General features: G+C 37.8%; 1 protein-coding gene across 7 annotated transcripts in view; it reads right to left on the reverse strand.

The window, feature by feature from the left end:
- Nucleotides 1–20,351, reverse strand: part of ALS2 (alsin Rho guanine nucleotide exchange factor ALS2) — a 74,094-nt gene that overhangs the window by 7,244 nt on the left and 46,499 nt on the right. For 2 of the 7 annotated variants that reach the window (XM_058549607.1, XM_058549604.1), the window contains exons 14-27: nucleotides 18,153–18,284; nucleotides 17,619–17,747; nucleotides 17,161–17,231; nucleotides 16,698–16,764; nucleotides 16,151–16,353; nucleotides 15,971–16,036; nucleotides 14,353–14,451; nucleotides 13,608–13,772; nucleotides 12,338–12,449; nucleotides 12,048–12,125; nucleotides 8,151–8,284; nucleotides 7,077–7,244; nucleotides 2,944–3,061; nucleotides 1,696–1,853 (exon numbers count right to left, since the gene is read on the reverse strand). In XM_058549607.1, coding sequence (XP_058405590.1) covers nucleotides 1,696–1,853; nucleotides 2,944–3,061; nucleotides 7,077–7,244; nucleotides 8,151–8,284; nucleotides 12,048–12,125; nucleotides 12,338–12,449; nucleotides 13,608–13,772; nucleotides 14,353–14,451; nucleotides 15,971–16,036; nucleotides 16,151–16,353; nucleotides 16,698–16,764; nucleotides 17,161–17,231; nucleotides 17,619–17,747; nucleotides 18,153–18,284 — 1,700 coding nt within the window. Of the gene's footprint in view, nucleotides 1–1,695; nucleotides 1,854–2,943; nucleotides 3,062–7,076; nucleotides 7,245–8,150; nucleotides 8,285–12,047; nucleotides 12,126–12,337; nucleotides 12,450–13,607; nucleotides 13,773–14,352; nucleotides 14,452–15,970; nucleotides 16,037–16,150; nucleotides 16,354–16,697; nucleotides 16,765–17,160; nucleotides 17,232–17,618; nucleotides 17,748–18,152; nucleotides 18,285–20,351 lie in introns of those variants that run through there. The other 5 variants (XM_058549605.1, XM_058549606.1, XR_009221443.1 and 2 more) reach the window with 5 other exon arrangements.

The raw sequence follows: 20,351 nt of genomic DNA on the forward strand, positions 1-20,351 counted from the left end.
TAAAAAGAGTGAAAACACATTTCCATTATTTAATCTATTTAAGAACCTATGAAATAAAATTTTATATCAACTAAATATTTTCCTTTCCTGAGATTCTTAACTGATGCTTCTTACAGAATAAAATTAAGACTTAGCTAATACCACTAAAAAGTCTTTATGCATTATGGCTTTTTCTGCCTAGTTAGTAACAAATGAAGAATTCTGACCTATATATGTCTTTCTTACTGGCAGATCTCAGCTGAGGTCAATAGGTATTCACTCTCTGAGCAGAGACCACTATTCTCAGAGTATAAACAAATATCAGTGGAAATTACTTAAATGTCCAACATTAAGAAAAAATGAAAACACAATTAACGTAAAATTTTTAAATGTTTTTTTAAAAAGTCAAGTTGCTGAAAAAAATTTTCCAAATGATGGCGCTGCTAAGTTGTTGAGCATTTTTTTCCCCGAGGCTTTGAATTTGCCCTAGACTTTATCTCCGACCTCTTACATGCAAGTGGTGGGCGCTACCATAAACAAGTTTATTGTCCTCTTTATTTTCACAGACTTAGACCATAACCCTTTAAAGGCAGTTTGCAATCTTCTCTATTTTTGTAGACTTATACCACGTCCCTGCCTCTGCCCCTAATTTCACAGCTGGGCAGACTAAAAAAGGTCAGGAAACTTCTCTTCATTATACCCATCTCATTCATGCTAGAGCTGAAACACTCCCAGCCCAGTGATCTTTCTAGTAGGTCACACTGCCCCCTCAAAACCTGAAACATTTCCAAATGCATTTATCAGTTTTGAAGCTAATAATCTAAAGAAGTTTTCTGGGACAAATTCATAAACTTGTATAATTACCTCAATATAGTATTTACTTGTTCGCTTTAACCCAGTAAAAGATCTTGAATTTCACAAGTTCCTAATTTGCTTGCTGCCTGAAACTCTTTCCAAAGATGCTTCCCTGCTCACTTTCTTGCCTCTTTTAAAGTCTCTGCTCAAATATTACCTATTAGTCAGGCCTCCTTGACCTTCTGTTTAACATAGCAGCATCTTACGTCCAGCCCCATCCTCTCTTTCCCTCTGTCACATTTATCTTCATCTGACACACCGTATATTTTGTTTACGCTGACCCCACTAGAATGTAAGCACGATGAGAGTATTGATAAATTCCTCCAGGGTCTAGAATGGTGCTAACCACAGACGCACTCAATAAATACTTGTTGAATAAATCAAAGAATAGGATGCTGCTGTCAGGGGATAGGACACAAATACTCATAAATACAAAATTCCCTATTAGATGCCATACTATCCCTTCTGTGGTAGGTTTTAGAGACATGATTTTGCCTAGAGATTAAATCCAAAGTAGACTACTGTACTTCATACCAAAATTAGTATTAAAAAAAATTTATTTTAGCCTTCTATTATACTTACCAAGTAAGAAAGACATAAAGGAAACAAGTAACAAAGGCTAAGGTTCATCTTCTTTTATAGTTATAGCATAAACATAAAGTAAAAACATGTTTTCATTATTTAATCTATTTAAGAATCTATGGCATAAAACCATTTTCTTGATGAATAATTTCTGTGATAAAAGGGGACATTCATGATTCTTCACGAAGTTGTAATTTCTAGATTCAGGGTGAAGATACCCAAGCATTAGTAAAAACGACCATTTCACAGCTTGCAGACTAAAGTGAAACGATCTCTTACCTCACCAGCTGGAAAATTCGCTTCAGGTAGGACTTAATCTCCTTCACGGCCTCCTGCAATAACCGGCGGTTGGCTCCCACACCCACATATGTCATTCTGTACACCGCAACCAGTGTCTCCACAAGCCTGCCCATGGGGTGCAGGGGAGTGTCACAAGCCTGAGCAAGAACAGAATCAGGGAAGTCAGCCAATGTGCAGTAGGAGCCAATCAGTCAATCAATAATAAACAATTTCATAAATGATAATTTTCAAAATGTCAGGAGGCAACTTTTGGACCAGGAAAATTCAAATATTCAATTTTTCTGAAAGTGTTGACTCTACCCAAATTGTATGAAGTAGGAGTTTGAGTTTCCTAATCTTAATCAAAGAATCCTTTTAACATCTTAGGAATATAGCTTCAGATATACAGATATAGAATATTATTAAAAGAAAGGCTCTAACACACTTTATTTATTTTTTTTTTGTGAAGAGATCAGCCCTGTGCTAACATCTGCCAATCCTCCTCTTTTTTTTGCTGAGGAAGACTGGCCCTGGGCTAACATCCGTGCCCATCTTCCTCCACTTTATATGGGACGCTGCCACAGCATGGCTTGCCAATCAGTGCATCGGTGTGTGCCCGGGATCCGAACCAGCAAACCCCGGGCCACCACAGCGGAGCACGAGCACTTAACCACTTGCGCCACTAGGCCGGCCCCTCTAACACACTTTAAATCTCACAAAAAATATATGAAAATATATGAATATTTGGAGAAAACTAAATAATGACAGTTGCTTATACTCTGAAACAGTCACTCTTCAGTTCCCTTGACTTCTCTCAACACTCCTTCCTGTACCCCCACATCAACGCATGCCATACTGAAATTGCAGTTGATCTTACAGGGTTTGAGAAGGAAGCAAAGAGAGCATAACCATAGGGTGAAGGCAGCATACCTTATTCATATAATCTCTAGTTTGCTAATGTTAGCAACAAAAAGCCATTTTAAACTCTGACCCTGGTTCTCCAGAACGCCCCTGAATACTTTACAAAACTTAAAAAGTTTTAACATCATAATAGGACAATCTTCATGTGGAAATGTGCTGTTAGTAGTCAGAGAATTAACAAAGGAAATTTGTTATTAGATTTAAATCAGAAATTATAAAGCAAAAACAAGACTAGGGTAACGATAAACTGTGAGTAGAGTTGCATGACATAGTGAGGTAGCTGCATCATTAATTCACAAGACCAGTGTAGTTCTGACCCTAGTTTACCTTTATCAAATATTTCTTGATGTCATCATATTTCTCCACAGAGAAGGCACCGACATGCTGAGGGATGAATTCCAAACTCTCTAGTGTTTGAGTCTGTGAACGACTTAGTATCTCTGGACTACAAAAAGGGAAAAGACAGCCTATTATGTATTTTACATCAAGAAAGCAAAATAATCACAATGTGTACATGAAACATAGTCACCAACTAAGGATGAAATGGAGTACCCAGCACAATGCTTGGCACAAATGAGCTCATCATTGGTAACTGACCTGCTATTAGGTTTACTTAATAGCCATTCAAAATAGCATTTAATGTGACTTCATACCAACTACAATAAATTAATGAAGATTTTGCTCCAATATAAACCATGGTGTTGGGAAATACTATAATGTTAGCTTGAAGAGAAAACTAGTGATAGACTTGTTAGTGACAAGATAAAAATGGAATAAAAGGGACAGAGAGAGCTAAGGAAAAGGAAAACAAATCAAAGGGCAAAGGAAGAAATGAAAAAGAGCTCAAGAAGTAAGGAGACAATGAGGATGCTGCAGCAGGTGTCCAGGTAAGCATATGTGGGTAAAGGGAAGCTTTGGATGAAGAGACTAAGATAAGACACATACTTGATAATCAACAGAAATTTTTGGTAATGGCACTCTATCATTTAGAAACAGTGCATAATCATTATTATTACACTATTTTAGATAAAAAAGATCTTTGTGGTAGCAACATCGTTTTTTATAAAATTTATTCATGCTCATTCCTTGGAAACACCCAACAAAAGTTAACCAAGGTTAACTGGAGGGCTAAGGCCTCAGTGTCTACACTGATAGGCTCTACCAGTGAAGGCTGACCGTCTGCATCACACACAAGGGCAAGTCCACAGCTTTAACCAACTCTGCGAGTTTCCATTTCTTCTACTGACAGAGTAGAAGGTAAAAATCATGAGTTTACACTATAACCAATTCCATTTAACCCAAATACTGGGGAAAAAACAAAAACAAACCTCAACTTCTTTCTACATTGCGGGGATTAGCAAGTTCTTTAGGAACAAATGCTAAACCACGCTTGTGGGAGTTACAGCCAAGTTAAAGAATAAGGAAATATGAAGAAAGGCAGATGGAGAAAAGAAACACAGGACAAAAGGAAAGGAGAGAAAGGGAAGAACTTTTAAAAAGTAGGGGAAAAAAAGAGAAATGAAAAAGTACGTCTGTAATTTTTCTTGTAGTATTTCAAAATTGTGCCACTTCCTTTTGGCCTCCAAGGTTTCTGACGACAAATTTGAATTGCTATTTCCCTATATGCAATGCGTCATTTTTCTTCAGTTACTTGCAAGATTTTCTTCTCTCAATTTGAATATGATGTGCCTGTACATGGATATCTATTTTTTCCAAGATGTGGTTTGCTCAGCTGCTTTAATCTGTAGGTTTATGTCTTTCACCAAACTTGAGAAGTTTTAGACCATTATTCCTTCAAATAAAAAATTTTTTCAGCCCTGCAATTTTTCTCCTCTCCTTCTGGGATTCCAAAGACACAAGTAATAGACTCTCAGGTTCTTTTCAGTTTTTTTTCATGTTTTTTCTCTGTGTTCATTTTGGATGATTGCTATTAATCTATTTTCAAGCTCACAGACTCTTCTGTTGTCATCTCTATTCTGCTAGAGTCCACTCAGTGATTTTTTTTTTATTTTGGTTATTGTATTTTCCAATTCTAAAATTCTGATTTGGTTCTTCTTTTTATCTTCCTTGCTGATATTTTCAATGTTAATATTTGTTTCAAGGGTGTTTGCAATTGCTTATTTGAGCATGTTTATAATAGCTGCTTTAAGTTCTTGTCTGATAATTCCAAATTCTATGCTGGTTTGTCATTGATGTCTGTTGACTGTCTTTCCCCAAATGAGTTGGTATTTTCATGGTTCTTTGATTGCCAAGTAATTTTGGTTTATATCCTGGACATTTTGAGTATTAGGTATGAGACACTGAGTCTTGTTAATATCATCTAGAGAACTGTTTTTTTTGCCCCCCAAAGCCCCAGTAGCTAGTTGTATGTCATAGTTGCACATCCTTCTAGTTGCTGTACGTGGGATGCGGCCTCAGCATGGCCGGAGAAGCGGTGCGTCAGTGCGCGCCCGGGATCCGAACCTGGGCCGCCAGTAGTGGAGCACGTGCACTTAACCGCTAAGCCACGGGGCCGGCCCCACTGTGGATAATATTGACATGCATAACAGAGTAAACACTGTAGGCTTGAAACTTTTATGTTTAGAAGGACCTGCTTATAAGGTTGGCCCTTGGCTGGTGCTTAGGGACTAAGGTTCCTAAAAGTTCCCTATGCAAATGTGAAACATTCCCTAACTGATAAGGATATTTTGCTGTCCATGGACTGTACTAACAATGTGATTTATGGTGAACACCTGTTTTCTTCTGAGACTGTGGAATTTTGGTAGGTGCTAAGCACAAGGTGCCTATGTGACCATCCCCCCAAGAAAAACCTTGGGTGTCGAATCTCTAATAGGCTTCCCTGGGCAGAAACACTGTATGTGTGTGGCTGCATTTTACTGCTCAGGGGAGAGTGTGCTCTGTATGACCCCTCACAGAAGGGAGAGAGCAAGGGAAGCCCACATGCGGATCCCTCCAGACTCAGCCTGTGTCTTCTTCCCTTATGATCTGACTGTGGATCCTTACTGTGTCGCTGTAATGACTCTTACCTGTGAGTACAGCTATATGTTGAGTCTTACAAGTCCCTCTAGTGAATCACTGAACACGTAGGTGATCACCTGTAACAGCTGATATTTTTGTTTCAGCCTTCTGTGGGCTGTGGTCCCAATGTCAACTCACTTCTCAAAGCCTTTGCAGTCCTATTTGGGTCTGCTCTGTGAGTGTATCACTCAGTGGTCAGTCTAGGACCTAAGTGAAAGTCTACCTATTAGCTCAGTTCTCAAAGTGTTTGGTATGCTCATTAGGATCAAACCCACACTTGTGCAGGTCTGGGGTGAGCCCTGGAGTTCATAAACTTTACAGGACTTTCTTCCAGAGCTCCTCTCTCTCCATTACCTCTCAAGCATTTTCTGGTTCCCCTTTCAGGTCCTCTAGCCAGAAACTGTCCATTTCTGTGAATGTGCTACATCTAGGGCCAAGTGGTGGGAAGACAAAGAGAGAGGCAAAAAGAACAAACCAATGAAGGGGGCTGGCCTGGTGGTGTAGCGGTTAAGTTTGTGTGCTCCGCTTTGGCGGCCCAGGGTTCGCAAGTTCGGGGATCCCGGGTGTGGACCCATGCACCGCTCATCAAGCCATGCTGTGGCAGGCGCCCCACATATAAAGTAGAGGAAGATGGGCATGGATGTAGGCCAGGGCCAATCTTCCTCAGCAAAAAGAGGAGGACTGGCAAGGGATGTTAGCTCAGGGCTAATCTTCCTCACCAAAAAGAGGAGGACTGGCAAGGGATGTTAGCTCAGGGCTAATCTTCCTCACCAAAAAAGAAAGGAAAAAAAAAAAAAGCAAATAAGGTTTGGCCATGACTCTTGGACCTGAGGATACACCAAAGGGACAAGGTTTCACTCTCTCGGGAGTTTGGGCTCTTGCGAGCTTCCCTTTCATGGCTGCTCTAGCTGCTGCCATCACTGCCTCTGCCACAGAAGTGCCTGGAGGCTGGAGTATGAGGAAATGGAGAAAAAAAACTCGGTGTACCTTCTCCATTCTCTCTGAGATTTAGGAGTCTCTTTCCTGCATCTTGAGCCAGAATCTCTCTTTGGATCTCTGTCTGTCTACACCACAGTGTTTACTTCCAGGTTTCAGGTTACAGTAAGTTCAGGCTGAGAGATATTAAAGTTAAAAAACCCAAGAAACTCACCACTGGTTTGGTGGTACTTTGAATTCAGGTATTCTTCCCCGGTACCCTTGCTGATATTTACTTTTCAGAGTTTTCAAACAGCTGTCCATGTATTCTGTCTGGGTTTTATAGATGAGTTCAGTAGAAGATAGGAGGTGTGTTTTATCCATCTTACCCAGAAGCAGAAGTACATCATTGGCTTTTAAATTAAGTTATTTTTTAAAACTAAATGTGGCAAGCCTTGATTACTCACTGGTTTTAAGTTTCATCTTCCTACCATGCTTTGCCTTATGCTGGGCAGGCATTCACTCACCTGTCTCTGTGTTGGCGCCGACTGGTGGTCAGGGCCACAGCAATGTTGTCCCATGCTTTCCAAACCTCCCCCTGGCCTGGGTTCTCACAGCCCAGCTGACGCCAACATTCATCAAACACTGCTTTCCACTTTTCATCAGCCGGCACTGCCAGGTTTCCTAGCTTCCTGCTAATAAAGTCACATCAAGCTTTTATTAATCACTGCTTTTGTGCAAAAATCCTGAAGAATAGAAAGTTTCTAATATACAACTGGGAATGCTTCTGTGACAAAAACTGCCTAGATTGATAGTGGTTCTATTTTTAAAACACTGAATGAAAATTTTAAGGGATGTTTTTTAGCTACTTAATGTTTATCAGATACTAAAGTATATGAATTGTTAAGTACAAAGTGCATTAGAATTGACTGCTTTCTACATTTCCACAGAATTGATTTTGTAAAATTGATTCTTGTTAAAATAAGGACTTTCTGTGCTTTGCACATCTCATAACGAGAATTGTGAAATGCATTACATAGTGGGTTCTAAAAATACTCTATGAATAAACATGGTAGAGAAAATATATCAAGCTCCCATCAGAACAAAGAATCTGAGATGCTACCAAGTACAAAACTGAAGCTAAAGCTGGCATCAATAAAGAAAAATAGACATATGCCAGAAAGTTAGAGGAAGAACATAATACACTTAGAGACTTAGATCTTGCCTTTTTTCCCATATATGCAGAGTATACTATTCCACTTGGTGTATATACAGATTTGATCTTTACTTTTCAAAATCAAGTTGCATATGGATTCCACTTAAGAATGCTCGCTTGCTCTTTTTTGGATACCTGCACCATTAACAGTAGGGTTATTCCCACACACACCCCTTTTATTTTAAACAGCTATGCCCCAAGGCTATACTCTAAGCCAAGACTATAGATTTAGCTAACGACTCAGTTAACAATTCAAGGAGGTTACACTTTGTTAAAAAAAGACCTTAAAAATTTGTTTTGCATTTAAAATATTAACTAGCTTTGATAAAAGCAAGACAACTCAAAACATTCAATAATTAATTTAGAATTAACACTAGTTACTCACAAAACTTTGGGTCTGTCTTTATCACTATCATATAGACTAGGCTTAAAGTAGGTTCCAGTGATTTTTATTCCAGATCCCCATTCTCCATTAAAATAACCTTCAATGTAATCTCCATTTGGCATAGTCAGTGTTCCCTAGGTATAGTTAGAGAAAATGTGGAATTAGAGGAAGTATTTTCAATTAAAAATTGAAAAAAAAAAAAAGCGCTAAATGGTTAACATTTTCTTTTTTAACTTACTCTTTACCAGACCCCAACCCTTAAGAAACAAAGCGTGTGTACACGCATGTGCAAAGAGTGTATGCAAATAATCCATGGATAAAAGAAAAAGAAAATCACAGGAAAAATCAGAAAATACTTTGAGTTGAATGAACACATAACTTAGCCAAATTTATGGGATGCTGCTAAAGCAGTGTTTAGAGACAAATTTAGAGCTACAAATGTCTATATTAGAAAATGAGAAAGATTTCAAGTCAGTAATTAAAATTCCACTTTACAAAATTAGAAAAAGGAGAGCAAACAAAACCCAAATCAAGAAAGGAGATAATAAAGATTAGAGCTGAAATCATAGATAGAACACAGAAACAAAGAAAAATCAATGAAACCAAAAGTTGCTTCTTTGAAAAGACACAAAAAATTGATAAACATTTAATTAGACTAATCAAGAAAAAACAAGATGACATAACATTACAAAATCAAGAATGAAACGGGATATTATACCAACCTTACAGAAATTTAAGAGGTTTGAGGAGAATACTAAGAGAACAACTTTATGTCAACAAATTAGATAACTTAGATGAGATAGAAAAATTCCTAGGAAGACACAAATTACCAAAATGGACTCAAGGAGAAATAGAAAATCTGAATAGACCAATTACAAGTAAGGAAATTGAATTAGAAATTAAAAACCTTCTCACAAAATAATGCTCAGGCTTAGATGACTTCATGGGTGAATTCTCCAAAACATCAAAGAAGAAATAATACTAAGGCTTCACAAACTCTTTCAGAAAATAGAGGAGGAGGGAACTCTTCCCAACTTACTCTATGAAGCTAGTATTACTCTGATACCAAAGACAGACAAAGACACCATGAGAAAAGAAAAATATAGACCATTATCTTTCATAAATATACACAAAAATCTTCAACAAAATATTAGCATTAAATCCAGCAACATATAAAAAAGATTATATACCATGACCAAGCCTGATTTATCCCAGGAAAGCAAGGTTGGTTTAACATCAGAAAAGCAAACAATGTAATACACCATATTAAATAGAATAAAAGACAAAAACACCAGATCATATCAACAGACACAGAAAAAGCCCTCTGACAAAAGCTAAAACCTATTCATGATAAAAACTCGCAACAGACTAGGAATAGAAGGGAACTATCTCAATTGATGATTAATCTATGAAAAACCTTTAGGTAACATCATACTTAGTGGTGAAAGATCTAATGCTTTTCCCCTAAAACAGGGAACAAGGTAAGGATGTTCACTCTTAGCACTTCTATTCAACATTCTATTAGGGAGTCTAGCTTGTGCAATCAGACAAGAAAAAGAAATAAAAGACTTCCACATTGCAAAGGAAGAAGTAAAACTGTCTTTATTTGCTGACAACATGAACCTATATGCAGGAAATCCTAAGAAATCAACACACACACACAAACCTATTTGAATAAACAAGTTCAGCAAGATTTCAGGATACAAGAACAAAATACAGAAATCAATTGTATTTTTATATAATAGCTATGAACTATCCAAAAATAAAACTAAGAAACAATTCTCTTTACAATAGCATCAAAAAGAATACTTAGGAATAAATTTAACCAAAGATATGCAAGAAAATGTCCATTGAAAACTACAAAACATTGCTGATAGAAATTAAAGAAGATCTAAATAAAAGGAAAGACATTCCATGTTTATGGATTGAAAGATTCAATATTATTAAGAGGGCAATTCCTCCCAAATTGATCTATAGATTCAACATAATACCTATCAAAATCTCAGCAGGCTTTATTGCAGATATTGATAAGCCAGTCCTAAAATTTATATGGAAAGTCAAAGGATCCAGAATAGCCAAAAACAATTTTTAAAAAGAACAAAGTGGGAAGACTTACACTTTCTGATTTCACAACTTACTATAAATCTATAGTAATCAAGACAGTGTGGTACTGGCATAAAGAGAGACATGTAGGTAGACCAATGGAATATAATTTAGAGTCCAGAAATAATAAACACATTTTATGGTCAATTAATTTTAACAAAGAGGTCAAGAATATTCAATGGGAAAGGTTGCTGAGGCAATTGGACATTCACATACAAAAAGATCAACTTAGACTTTTCACTCACACCATACACAAAAGCTACCTCAAAATAAATCATAGACCTAAAGAGCTAAAACTATAAAAGTTTTAGAAGAAAACAGAGAAGAAAATCTTAATAACTTTGACTTAGGCAAAGATTTCTTAGATATGACATCAAAAGCATGATTCATGAAATTTTTTTTGATAAATTTGACTTCATTACAATTTAAAAATTTTGTGCTTCAAAAGGCATTATTAAGAAAATAACAAGATAAACCACAGACTACAAGAAAATATTGAATCCTATATCTGATAAAGAACTTGTATCCAGAACATATACAGAACACTTACAACTCAATAATAAGACTACAGGGCCGGCCCCGTGGCTTAGCAGTTAAGTGCGTGCGCTCCGCTACTGGTGGCCTGGGTTCAGATCCCGGGCGCACACTGACCCACCACTTGTTGGGCCATGCTGAGGCGGCATCCCACATATAGCAACTAGCAGGATGTGCAACTATAATGTACAACTATCTACTGGGGCTTTGGGGAGAAAAAGGGGAAAAAAAAAAAGGAGGAGGATTGGCAACAGATGTTAGCTCAGGGCCGGTCTTCCTCAGCAAAAAGAGGATTGGCATGCATGTTAGCTCAGGGCTGATCTTCCTCACCAAAAAACAAAAGACTATAAACAAGCAAATTCCTAAAATGTTAAAATATTTCAATAGACATTTCACCAAAGAAAATATACAAATCGCTGATAAGCATATGAAAATATGCTCTACACCATTAGTCATTAGAAAAATGTAAATTAAATCCAAGAGATATCACTTCATAGCCACTAGAATGGCAAAAAGAAAAAAACCAGAAAATAAAAAACATTGGTGAAGATGTGGAGAGATTAGAATCTTCATACATTGATGATGATGAGACTGTAAAATGGTGCAGCCACTTTGGATAAGTTTGACAGTTTCCTAATAAGTTAAACATCAATTTACCATACAACCCAGCATTTGCACTCCTAGGTATCCACCCAAGAGAAATGAAAACATCTGTACACAAAAGAAGTTGTATTCAAAGGTTTATAGCAGCATTATTCATAACAGTCTAAAGTTGGGAATAATTCAATGTCCATCAACGGGGGAAGGGATAAACAAAATGTGCGTTTGGAATACTATTCAGCAATAAAAAGGAACGAAGTACTGCACAAGCCACAATATGGGAAAATCTCAAAAACATTATGCTAAGTGTAAGAAGCCACACAGACAAGACCGCATGTGTGATTCCATTTACATGAGAGGATCTGAAAGGCAAAACTATTGAGGGATCAAGTCTGTTAGATGTTGTCTGGGACAGGAGGTGGAAACAGGGAGTGACTGCAAATGGGCAGGAGACGGTGACAGAAGTCTTTTTTGGGTGACGGAAATGTTCTAAAATTGGATTGTGGTGATGGTTGTATAACTCTGTATATTTACTAAAAATCATTGATACGCACACTTAAAATGGGTCAATTTTATGGTATGTAAAGCCTTTTTAAAAAGTCAAGAAAAAATTATTAAAATATTGTACTTGAGAGAGAAAGAAGAAAGTTGGTTTCCAACCTTTCCACTAAGAGTCCAGTCATCTGAAAATTCTCCCTCATAGATAGTATCATCTTCGGAAAGTAGAACCCCATTTCCCTATGCGAAGAAACAAAACAAAAATGACAACACATAAAACACAGAGGAACTTAGAGTACATGCAGCCATATCCCCCAAAGCCTTACAGAATCTTAAAAGACAAGAAAAATAGTACTAAGAAGGTAGAACATTAATAAAAAGATGATTTTAAAAGTTAAGAACATAAGAGTTTTAAAAAGTCAACAATAACTACATGCAAATATTCTACTCACCATCATTTTATTAAGGTGAAAGTTGCCTTCATAGTATAATCCAAACTGGGTAACTACCACACCGTTCCCTTGACATACATCATCTTGCCACATCCCCATATACTTTTCCCCCCTGCACAGAAATAGAGGAGAAAAGAAAAGAAAAATCGATGAAGACGAGGATGAGGTGGGGGAAAAACAATGACTGCATGGGAGATTCCAAGCATCACCCCTAGGTTGGCCTCAGTTCCACTTTCCTAGTTAAAGTGGTTAACTCTGTCTCCTCCAACATGGGACAATATGATGGCAAATAACATCTTACTCACACAGCGTTCTCACAGGAATTTAATATTACAGGCTACCTGACAGAGATCTGTATATACTCCACGTACTTCTTTGATAACTTTAAAATTAGAAATAAAGAATGCCAAGAATTCAACTCTAAATAATTTCATTCAAAACATAATAAGTAGAGTCAAACCTATGCACTATTTTTTCTTACCCAAAAGTTTACTAACTTAAAAAAAAAAAAACAAAAACGGGGTTTATATAAAATAAGGCTCATTCTTCACCTACTTGATCTCAGAGAAATCTTACTAATCCCCACTAAAAAGACAAAATAAGTACAAACTGCTTGTTAAATAATCACAGAGTTTAGTAATAACAGCAAATTTGGAAAATCCCACATTATGACAGCTGTTGATAATTAATAACTTGAGGGGGAAAAGAGTATATGTCAAGTCCGAAAGCAAATCAAGCCAAACCAAATATGGAAGCAAAAGAATTACACTCTTCCCCATGGTTTAGTTACTTGAATTTAACTAAACTTGATTCCTGGGTTGCTGGCATGCTAACAAGTCTCTGCCCTGATAGGAAGACCTACATAGAAAGGTGTGTAGATTCCATTCTATGACCCCAGAGGGAATTTCCATTGGTTCCTCCCAACCTTTTACTTCTATCATTTCTTGACTTCATTAAAGGTTTTTCCTTGTATAATAAAGATTTGGTAGCCTCTCTGAGACACTAAAAGCTTTGTTTGAGTGAAGCTTTAAGGAAAATGGTGCCAATGTTAATTTTGAATGATCCTGATCTTGTATAAAAGTAACCTATTGTTTAGTTCACAAGAAAATGGATAAAATGATGCCTGACAACTCTGTCTTCTTATTGAAAATTTTCTCAGTACTGTCATATTAAGATGCTCAGCATTCAAAAAATCATCACTATTTTTGGAGAAGTATAGGAACCTTATCTTCTCACACTAAACTTGGAGATTAGCAGCAGAATACTGTACCTAGTGATATCATCAAAGACACCATATCCTGCTTTCTTATCCATTATCCATTGGCCAATGAACATACTGGGAGAAGAGGAAGTCAATTTTCCGCTTCGTAGGAGACCATGACCATGACGCATGTTATCTTGAAAACAGCCTTCAAACACTTCACCAGAGGCATAACTGTGGTTAGAAAGAATGGATCAAGATTACAGGCATATTGAATTCTGATGCTCCTTTTTACAAAGTTTAGGAAATTCAAAACTATACTCACGTCTCACTAGTAGCTATAATTATTTACTTGTTTATATGATTATTTTTCAATAATCAAACATTTCATTTTTGAATGACTGAGGCTAAAAAGTCAGGACATAATTGGTGGTATTCTGTGTTAACATGGGAAAAAAATGTGTTTAGTCCCTTATGGGAAAATGAAATAATGAGTCATCTCTGAAAGAATGATAGGTTTTGTCCATATTAGAATCACACAATAAAGATAACTCTGTAGGCAAGACATATAGGAGATTCTGTGAGAAAGTTATGGTTTATAAAGTTTGTACAATTTTGTTAAGAACTAAATAATAACCTAATATATTCATCTTTTGATAAATAAGAGGTTGATCTTTAAAAGCAGACTTTACACAGTTTCAGTCATAAGAAGAGTAAATAAAATTTACTCCTTGGAAATTTTGGCTACACATTTAGGTTTACATGATTCTTTGAAAAAGCAACACCAGTCCAACAAACTTTCCAGTGTTATTACCTAAAGACTCCCTGACCACACATTTTTCCTTCTTTCCAATGGCCCACATAGTGGTCTTCTTTGTTCAAGGCTTTGTTTGGGATTCTGTATTCTCCATACCTGCCAAGGAGAACAGAAAAATCAGAAGGTGCATTTATGACATATTCACCTTTTGTATGTATACATTTGTAAAGATTTTAACTAGAACAGAGAAAAGATTTACCTAGAGCAGAAGAGGGGTAAATGGGCTCTTGGTGTAAGCTGTATCTATGACCTAAGCTATTTGGCAAGTCTTAGAAGAGTGTGACATCAACCCCACTACATAGGGAGATTAGGTGTTTTATCCCAAGTCCAATGAAAAACAGAAAACCTGTGTCCTAAGCCTATCTCTGCCACTAATTAGCCACATCACCTTGGGTAAGTCCAGTACCCAGCTCCTTCATCTGTATAAGAAGGGAGGTAAATCAGATTATCTAAAGTCTCTTCTCATTCTAAAATTCTATTAAAAGGAGATTAAAAGACATCATAAATATTTACATTATCACAAACACAAAAGATCACCTACCCAATGTATATAATCTTTTTTATACAGTCATGTATTGCTTAACGATGGGGATACATTTTGAGAAATGCGTTAGGTGATTCTGTCATTGCGAACGTCACAGGGTGTATTTATACAAACCTAGATGGTATAGCCTACCGCACACCTAGGCTATATGGTACTAATCTTATGGGACCACCATCGTATATACAACCACCATCATTGACTGAAATGCCGTTATGTGGCACGTGACTGTATGGTAAAATAAATTACTTCTCTAACATGATACAAAATACCTCACTGCCAAAAATTTATCATGTAAATATATTTACAGTATTAGAAAACACGACAAGCTTATACAAAAATAATGTCATTTGAGTACCATTAGGATAATATTAGGATAATACATCACTTAGAAGATTTCCCCTTTAGCATATCACAGAAATTAAAGATGCTTGGAAATTACTGCAAGGAAAATTTCTCTACGTCCTCCGTGTAAAGGGGGCACTACTGTCTCAGTCTCACCACCAACACTATCCAAGGTTCTGAGTCTTCACAACTGTGAAATGCATAGAAAACACAGTCCCATTTTAATATATGGAAGGCTGTGTAATTTGAGGTCACAGGCTAGCACAGTAAATGATTCACTCTAGGTAAACGAAGGCTGCATCCTAGATTCCTAGCTCTCTTCATGTCACATATCTGCATTATAAGCCCTAATACATTGTATGCATTTCTAGATAACAAAACGAGTATCTGCTGATTGTTTTAAAAATAGCTCTGAACAGGGCCGGCCCTGTGGTGTAGCGGTTAATTGAGTGCGCTCTGCTGCTGGTGGCCAGGGCTTGGATCCCAGGCATGCACTGACACACTGCTTGCCAAGCCATGCTGTGGCGGCACCCCACATAAAGTGGAGGAAGACTGGCACGGATGTTAGCTCAGGGCCAGTCTTCCTCAGCAAAAAGAGGAGGATTGGCACGGATGTTAGCTCAGGGCTGATCTTCCTCACAGAAAAAAAAAAAAATAGCTCTGAACACAAAATAATGTAATTTGTAACTGAAGTTGAATTTACCCTCATGTTTTACACAATTTTCTTACCCATCTTCCAAGCCATTCCTGAACATGCCAGAATACATCTTTCCATCTGGCCACTTCAAAACTCCTCTGGAATACATAAGCAAAGAATACTACATGTCAATTAATGTTTCAGAAAATCAGTACTTTTTCAGTAATTAGACTATCATCCTCAACCCAGGCATAAATCTTAAACATTTTCACCTGCCATGAGGCTTCCCTGAAAGCCAGCGTCCATCATAGGTTGCATCCTTTAGGCGAGGATCCTTGTAGAAAGTATATTTGGCACTGCGTGAAATGGGTGGTTCCTGCCTCTGAATACTGCTGCCACTTCCATAAGGTGGAAGATCAGACGCCCCCCTCAAAGCCTGATCCACAGCTTGGCTTATAGCCCGTAGCCATTTAGTCTAGGAGCAAAAAGCAAATGTCAATAAGCTTAAGACGACAACTGATCAAGCATTGCTTTAAATTCTGCTAACTTTCCTTGGTGTGAATAATTTTTCTGTCTCCTAATGCTTTTCTTATTAATTGAATAATGCTGATTGGCTCTTGGAATTCACTACTACATGTTTACAATTAAGTCGCATTAAAATAACAAAAACAAGAATCTATAATCTTGGTTTAATGTAGATTTATCAGACATAATTATGAATCATTAGTCAAGCAAAAACAATTTTTATCTCTTCTTTACTACCATACGAGACAGAAATAGCTAGGCCAAAGACTGCAAGAAAACACACAACGAACTAACCTTTTCCTGGGGTGTTGACGAAATGAGAGTGAACTGCTCCTCAGGTGTAGTTATCTTTAAGCCACTCCTAAAACATTCACAAGGATAAATACCAGTAGGTATGACAACCTGTCATTATAATATCAATCCTCAAATATGAAAAGCAACTTGTTTATTTCAAGAGGAGCAGAATTCAAATGTAGATGCAGTCATGCCCTGGGTTTGGTTCCCACAGTGGGAGAAAGAAAAGACACAGTTACTCTGCTCTGTGTAGAACAAGAGGATGTGAGCAACGGAGCAGCCCTTCCACCACTATCATCTTCACCACAGGCCATTTTACTATCTACGTGCTGGGAGGGTGAGTCTCATTACGCAGAAAGGGGAGGCCTCCTGAGCTTTTTTTCATGTCTAAGGAAACAACCTGGGTAATAGAGGGGATAATTAGGTGGGTCGGGCTGTGGGGTGGGGGTGGGGGCACACTTACACACCACCAGCTTCTTCTGAAAGTGGCTCTGCCCACAGTGTCGCCAAAGGGAAAACATGGTGTGTCGAGAACTGAAACAAAGAACGTGGAGAAACATCTAAGAAAGCCCACATGGACCTTGGGGGTCTCCGCTGCATAACCTTTTTCAAATGGTTAAGTCCACATGGGTGCCACTATCTCAGCCCCACAGTCCCCAAGACATAGCCAACCCCAATGGGTCTCAGGTCTCATCATCTCTGCTGCAAGGACCCCTTCACGTGGCTGAAACTCATTTTCAAGCTGGAAACTAAAAAAACTCCCTGATATCTGGCCCATACTATAAATGGAAGCTAAACATTCTCTTTTATTTAATAGTTTCAGTGAAATCACAATAATTTTTAATACAAACTGATAGTATAACTAAATAAGTATAGTACTCCACCTTCCAGGGCCTCTTTAAGGTTAGGAATCTGGCCTACCTGGGCATGGACTAGGGCATCATTAAAGAGAATGAACCAATTCACAGAAAACCTCCCCGCATGCTGCAGAGATAGGGCTCGGTTACTGCTCTCACACAGCAGTCGACGCTCTGGCTTCCTCAAGGAATCCTGGAGTTAAAAACAAATACAAAATCAAACAATCAAAACTATTTTAACATGCAAAGAGAAAATGAAAAAGATACAAATCACATTTAGGGGAATTTGTTGGTCATAGCTTAGTCTGGTGTTAACTTAGACGGGATCCAAACATTTCAAAAAATTAGCACTCAAAGGAGATTAAAAAGAAGACAAGAACAAACAAAAGAAGGTGAGATATGTGTTCAGAGAGGATTCCTAGAAATGAGGGAAGATGTTAATGTTTAGAGCATCCACTGCTATGGGCCTTAGACCACCCTGAGGAAGGAGCTCATTAAAGCATTACTACCATAAACGAATGAGGAACCGAGAAAATGGTAACAGTTGTTACGGAGATGCCTGCTGCGTGCTGGGGTAATGACAATTGGCATGGTTTACCGTCATTTTTCCAGGAAAGGTCTTCCAGAAGCCCAGTGTGTATTCTGCTTCCTTCCTTTTCCTGCCGAGATGGAGAGCAAGAGACTCATAACAAGAACTGGAATCCTGCAGCTTCTGATATTCTGGAGATGTCTAGAGGCCAATAATTAAGGGGGAAAAAAAAAAGAATATAAAACAATTGTCTAGAACCTGTAGCCTCAGTGTGGTTTAGATATGTAGTGTTAAACTTAGGCAAGAAATCCAGACGAAGAACAGACATGGTACACTAAAAAGAGCTGGGCAAAAAGACTGGTTCCAGAAAGTTCTGCCACATAGAGGTTCACATAAAATAGAGGAATAACTCAAAGTGTAAAGAAGCAAACACTGGAAGTTACCAGTGAGGGAGCAGCAGAGAACTCGGGCTAGGGCAGGAATTCTCACATGCTTTGGTCTCAGGACCCCTCTGCTTTGCTTATGTGGGTTACATCTATTAATATTTACCATATCAGAAAATAAAGTTGAGAAATAAGAAAAAATCTTAATTCACTAAATTTAAATACAGTAATACTTTAAATGAAAAATAACTGTATTTTCCAAAACAGAAAAAAAATGTTTAGTGAGAAAAGTGGCATTGTTCCACATTTTTTTCAAATCTCTTTATTATCTGGCTTAAAAGATGACAGCTGGATTTTCACTTCTGCTACTGCATTTAATGTTACGATACGCTGTCTGGTTGAAATATATGAAGAAAATCTTGATTATAAAGATATAGTTGGAAAAGGGAGGAGCATTATAATAGCCATTTCAAATAATTGTGGGTCTCCTCCTTTGAAACTAACCCCAAATTTGTTAAGTGGTAGTTTCTTAGAAGTAGCTGAAATGTGGAATCTGAAACTGTATTATTAGAACTTTTTGTACTCTGTTACATTAAAGTCCACTAGTCTATCTTACACTTTGAACAGATCTTTTTTTGTGAGGAAGATCAGCCCTGAGCTAACATCCATGCCAATCCTCCTCTTTTTGCTGAGGAAGACTGGCCCTGGGCTAACATCTATGCCCATCTTCCTCCACTTTATAATAGGATGCCGCCACAGCATGGCCTGACAAGCGGTGCCTCAGTGTGCGTCCGGGATCAGAACCCGGGCCGCCAGCAGCGGAGCGTACGCATTTAACCACTATGCCACGGGGCTGGCCCCTGAACAGATCTTTTACCCATGCGTGACATGTAGGCTGGACATATGGAAAATTTTGGTTCAATGAGTTATACAGACCTTCCAAATGTTGATACATTTTATTATACATCAAAAGTCCCATGTTAATATTATCACCAATCTCATCAGAAAAAGTCTTTAACCAGTGGGAAATCGCCAAGCTCACAGTGACAGATACATGTTTCCAAGATTTTAATTTTTGCTTAAAAGTTCAGATATTACCAATGGCAACAAATCCTGTCAATTGTTCTCCTTGGAGTGACTCATTTACTCATTTTTGAGAAAATATCTGCCAAATACCCAAATCTAAGTAACTACAGTTTATCTGTCAATCGTTCTTTCAAGTTAAAAAAAAAAAGCTCTCAACTCAATCTCAATTCTGTGCTTTTTCCTTCAAAAACCTTCCTACCTTGGTATGCAGCAAAGCTGCTTTATGTGGACGTCCCATTTCATCACGTAGACTATTAAAAACATATACTTCTATGTGTGGTGATGGATGTTAACTAGACTTATTGTGATGGTCATTTCACAATATATACAAATATTGAATCATATTGTGCATCTGAAACTAATATAATGTTTATGTCAACTGTAGCTCAAAAAAAAAATGTATACTCAATGGTTTAGGTCAAATAAAATTAATTTTTACTACTTCGTCAAGAATATCCTTAAGTGGGGCCGGCCCTGTGACTTAGTGGTTAAGTGCACGTGCTCCGCTGCCCGGGTTCAGATCCCGGGTATGCAGTGACGCACCGCTTCTCCGGCCATGCTGAGGCCGCGTCCCACATACAGCAACTAGAAGGATGTGCAACTATGACATACAAGTATCTACTGGGGCTTTGGGGAAAAAAAAAATAAAAATAAAAATAAAAATAAATAAATAAATAAATAAATAAACGAAGAAAGAAGGAAGGGAGGGAGGGAGAGAGGGAGGGAGAGGGAGAGGGAGAGGGAGGGAGGGAGGGAGGGAGGGAGGGAGGGAGGAAGGAAGGAAGGAAGGAAGGAAGGA

This window comes from Diceros bicornis, chromosome 10 (genome assembly GCF_020826845.1).
Source record: "Diceros bicornis minor isolate mBicDic1 chromosome 10, mDicBic1.mat.cur, whole genome shotgun sequence".
NCBI classification, from domain to species: Eukaryota; Metazoa; Chordata; class Mammalia; order Perissodactyla; family Rhinocerotidae; genus Diceros; species Diceros bicornis.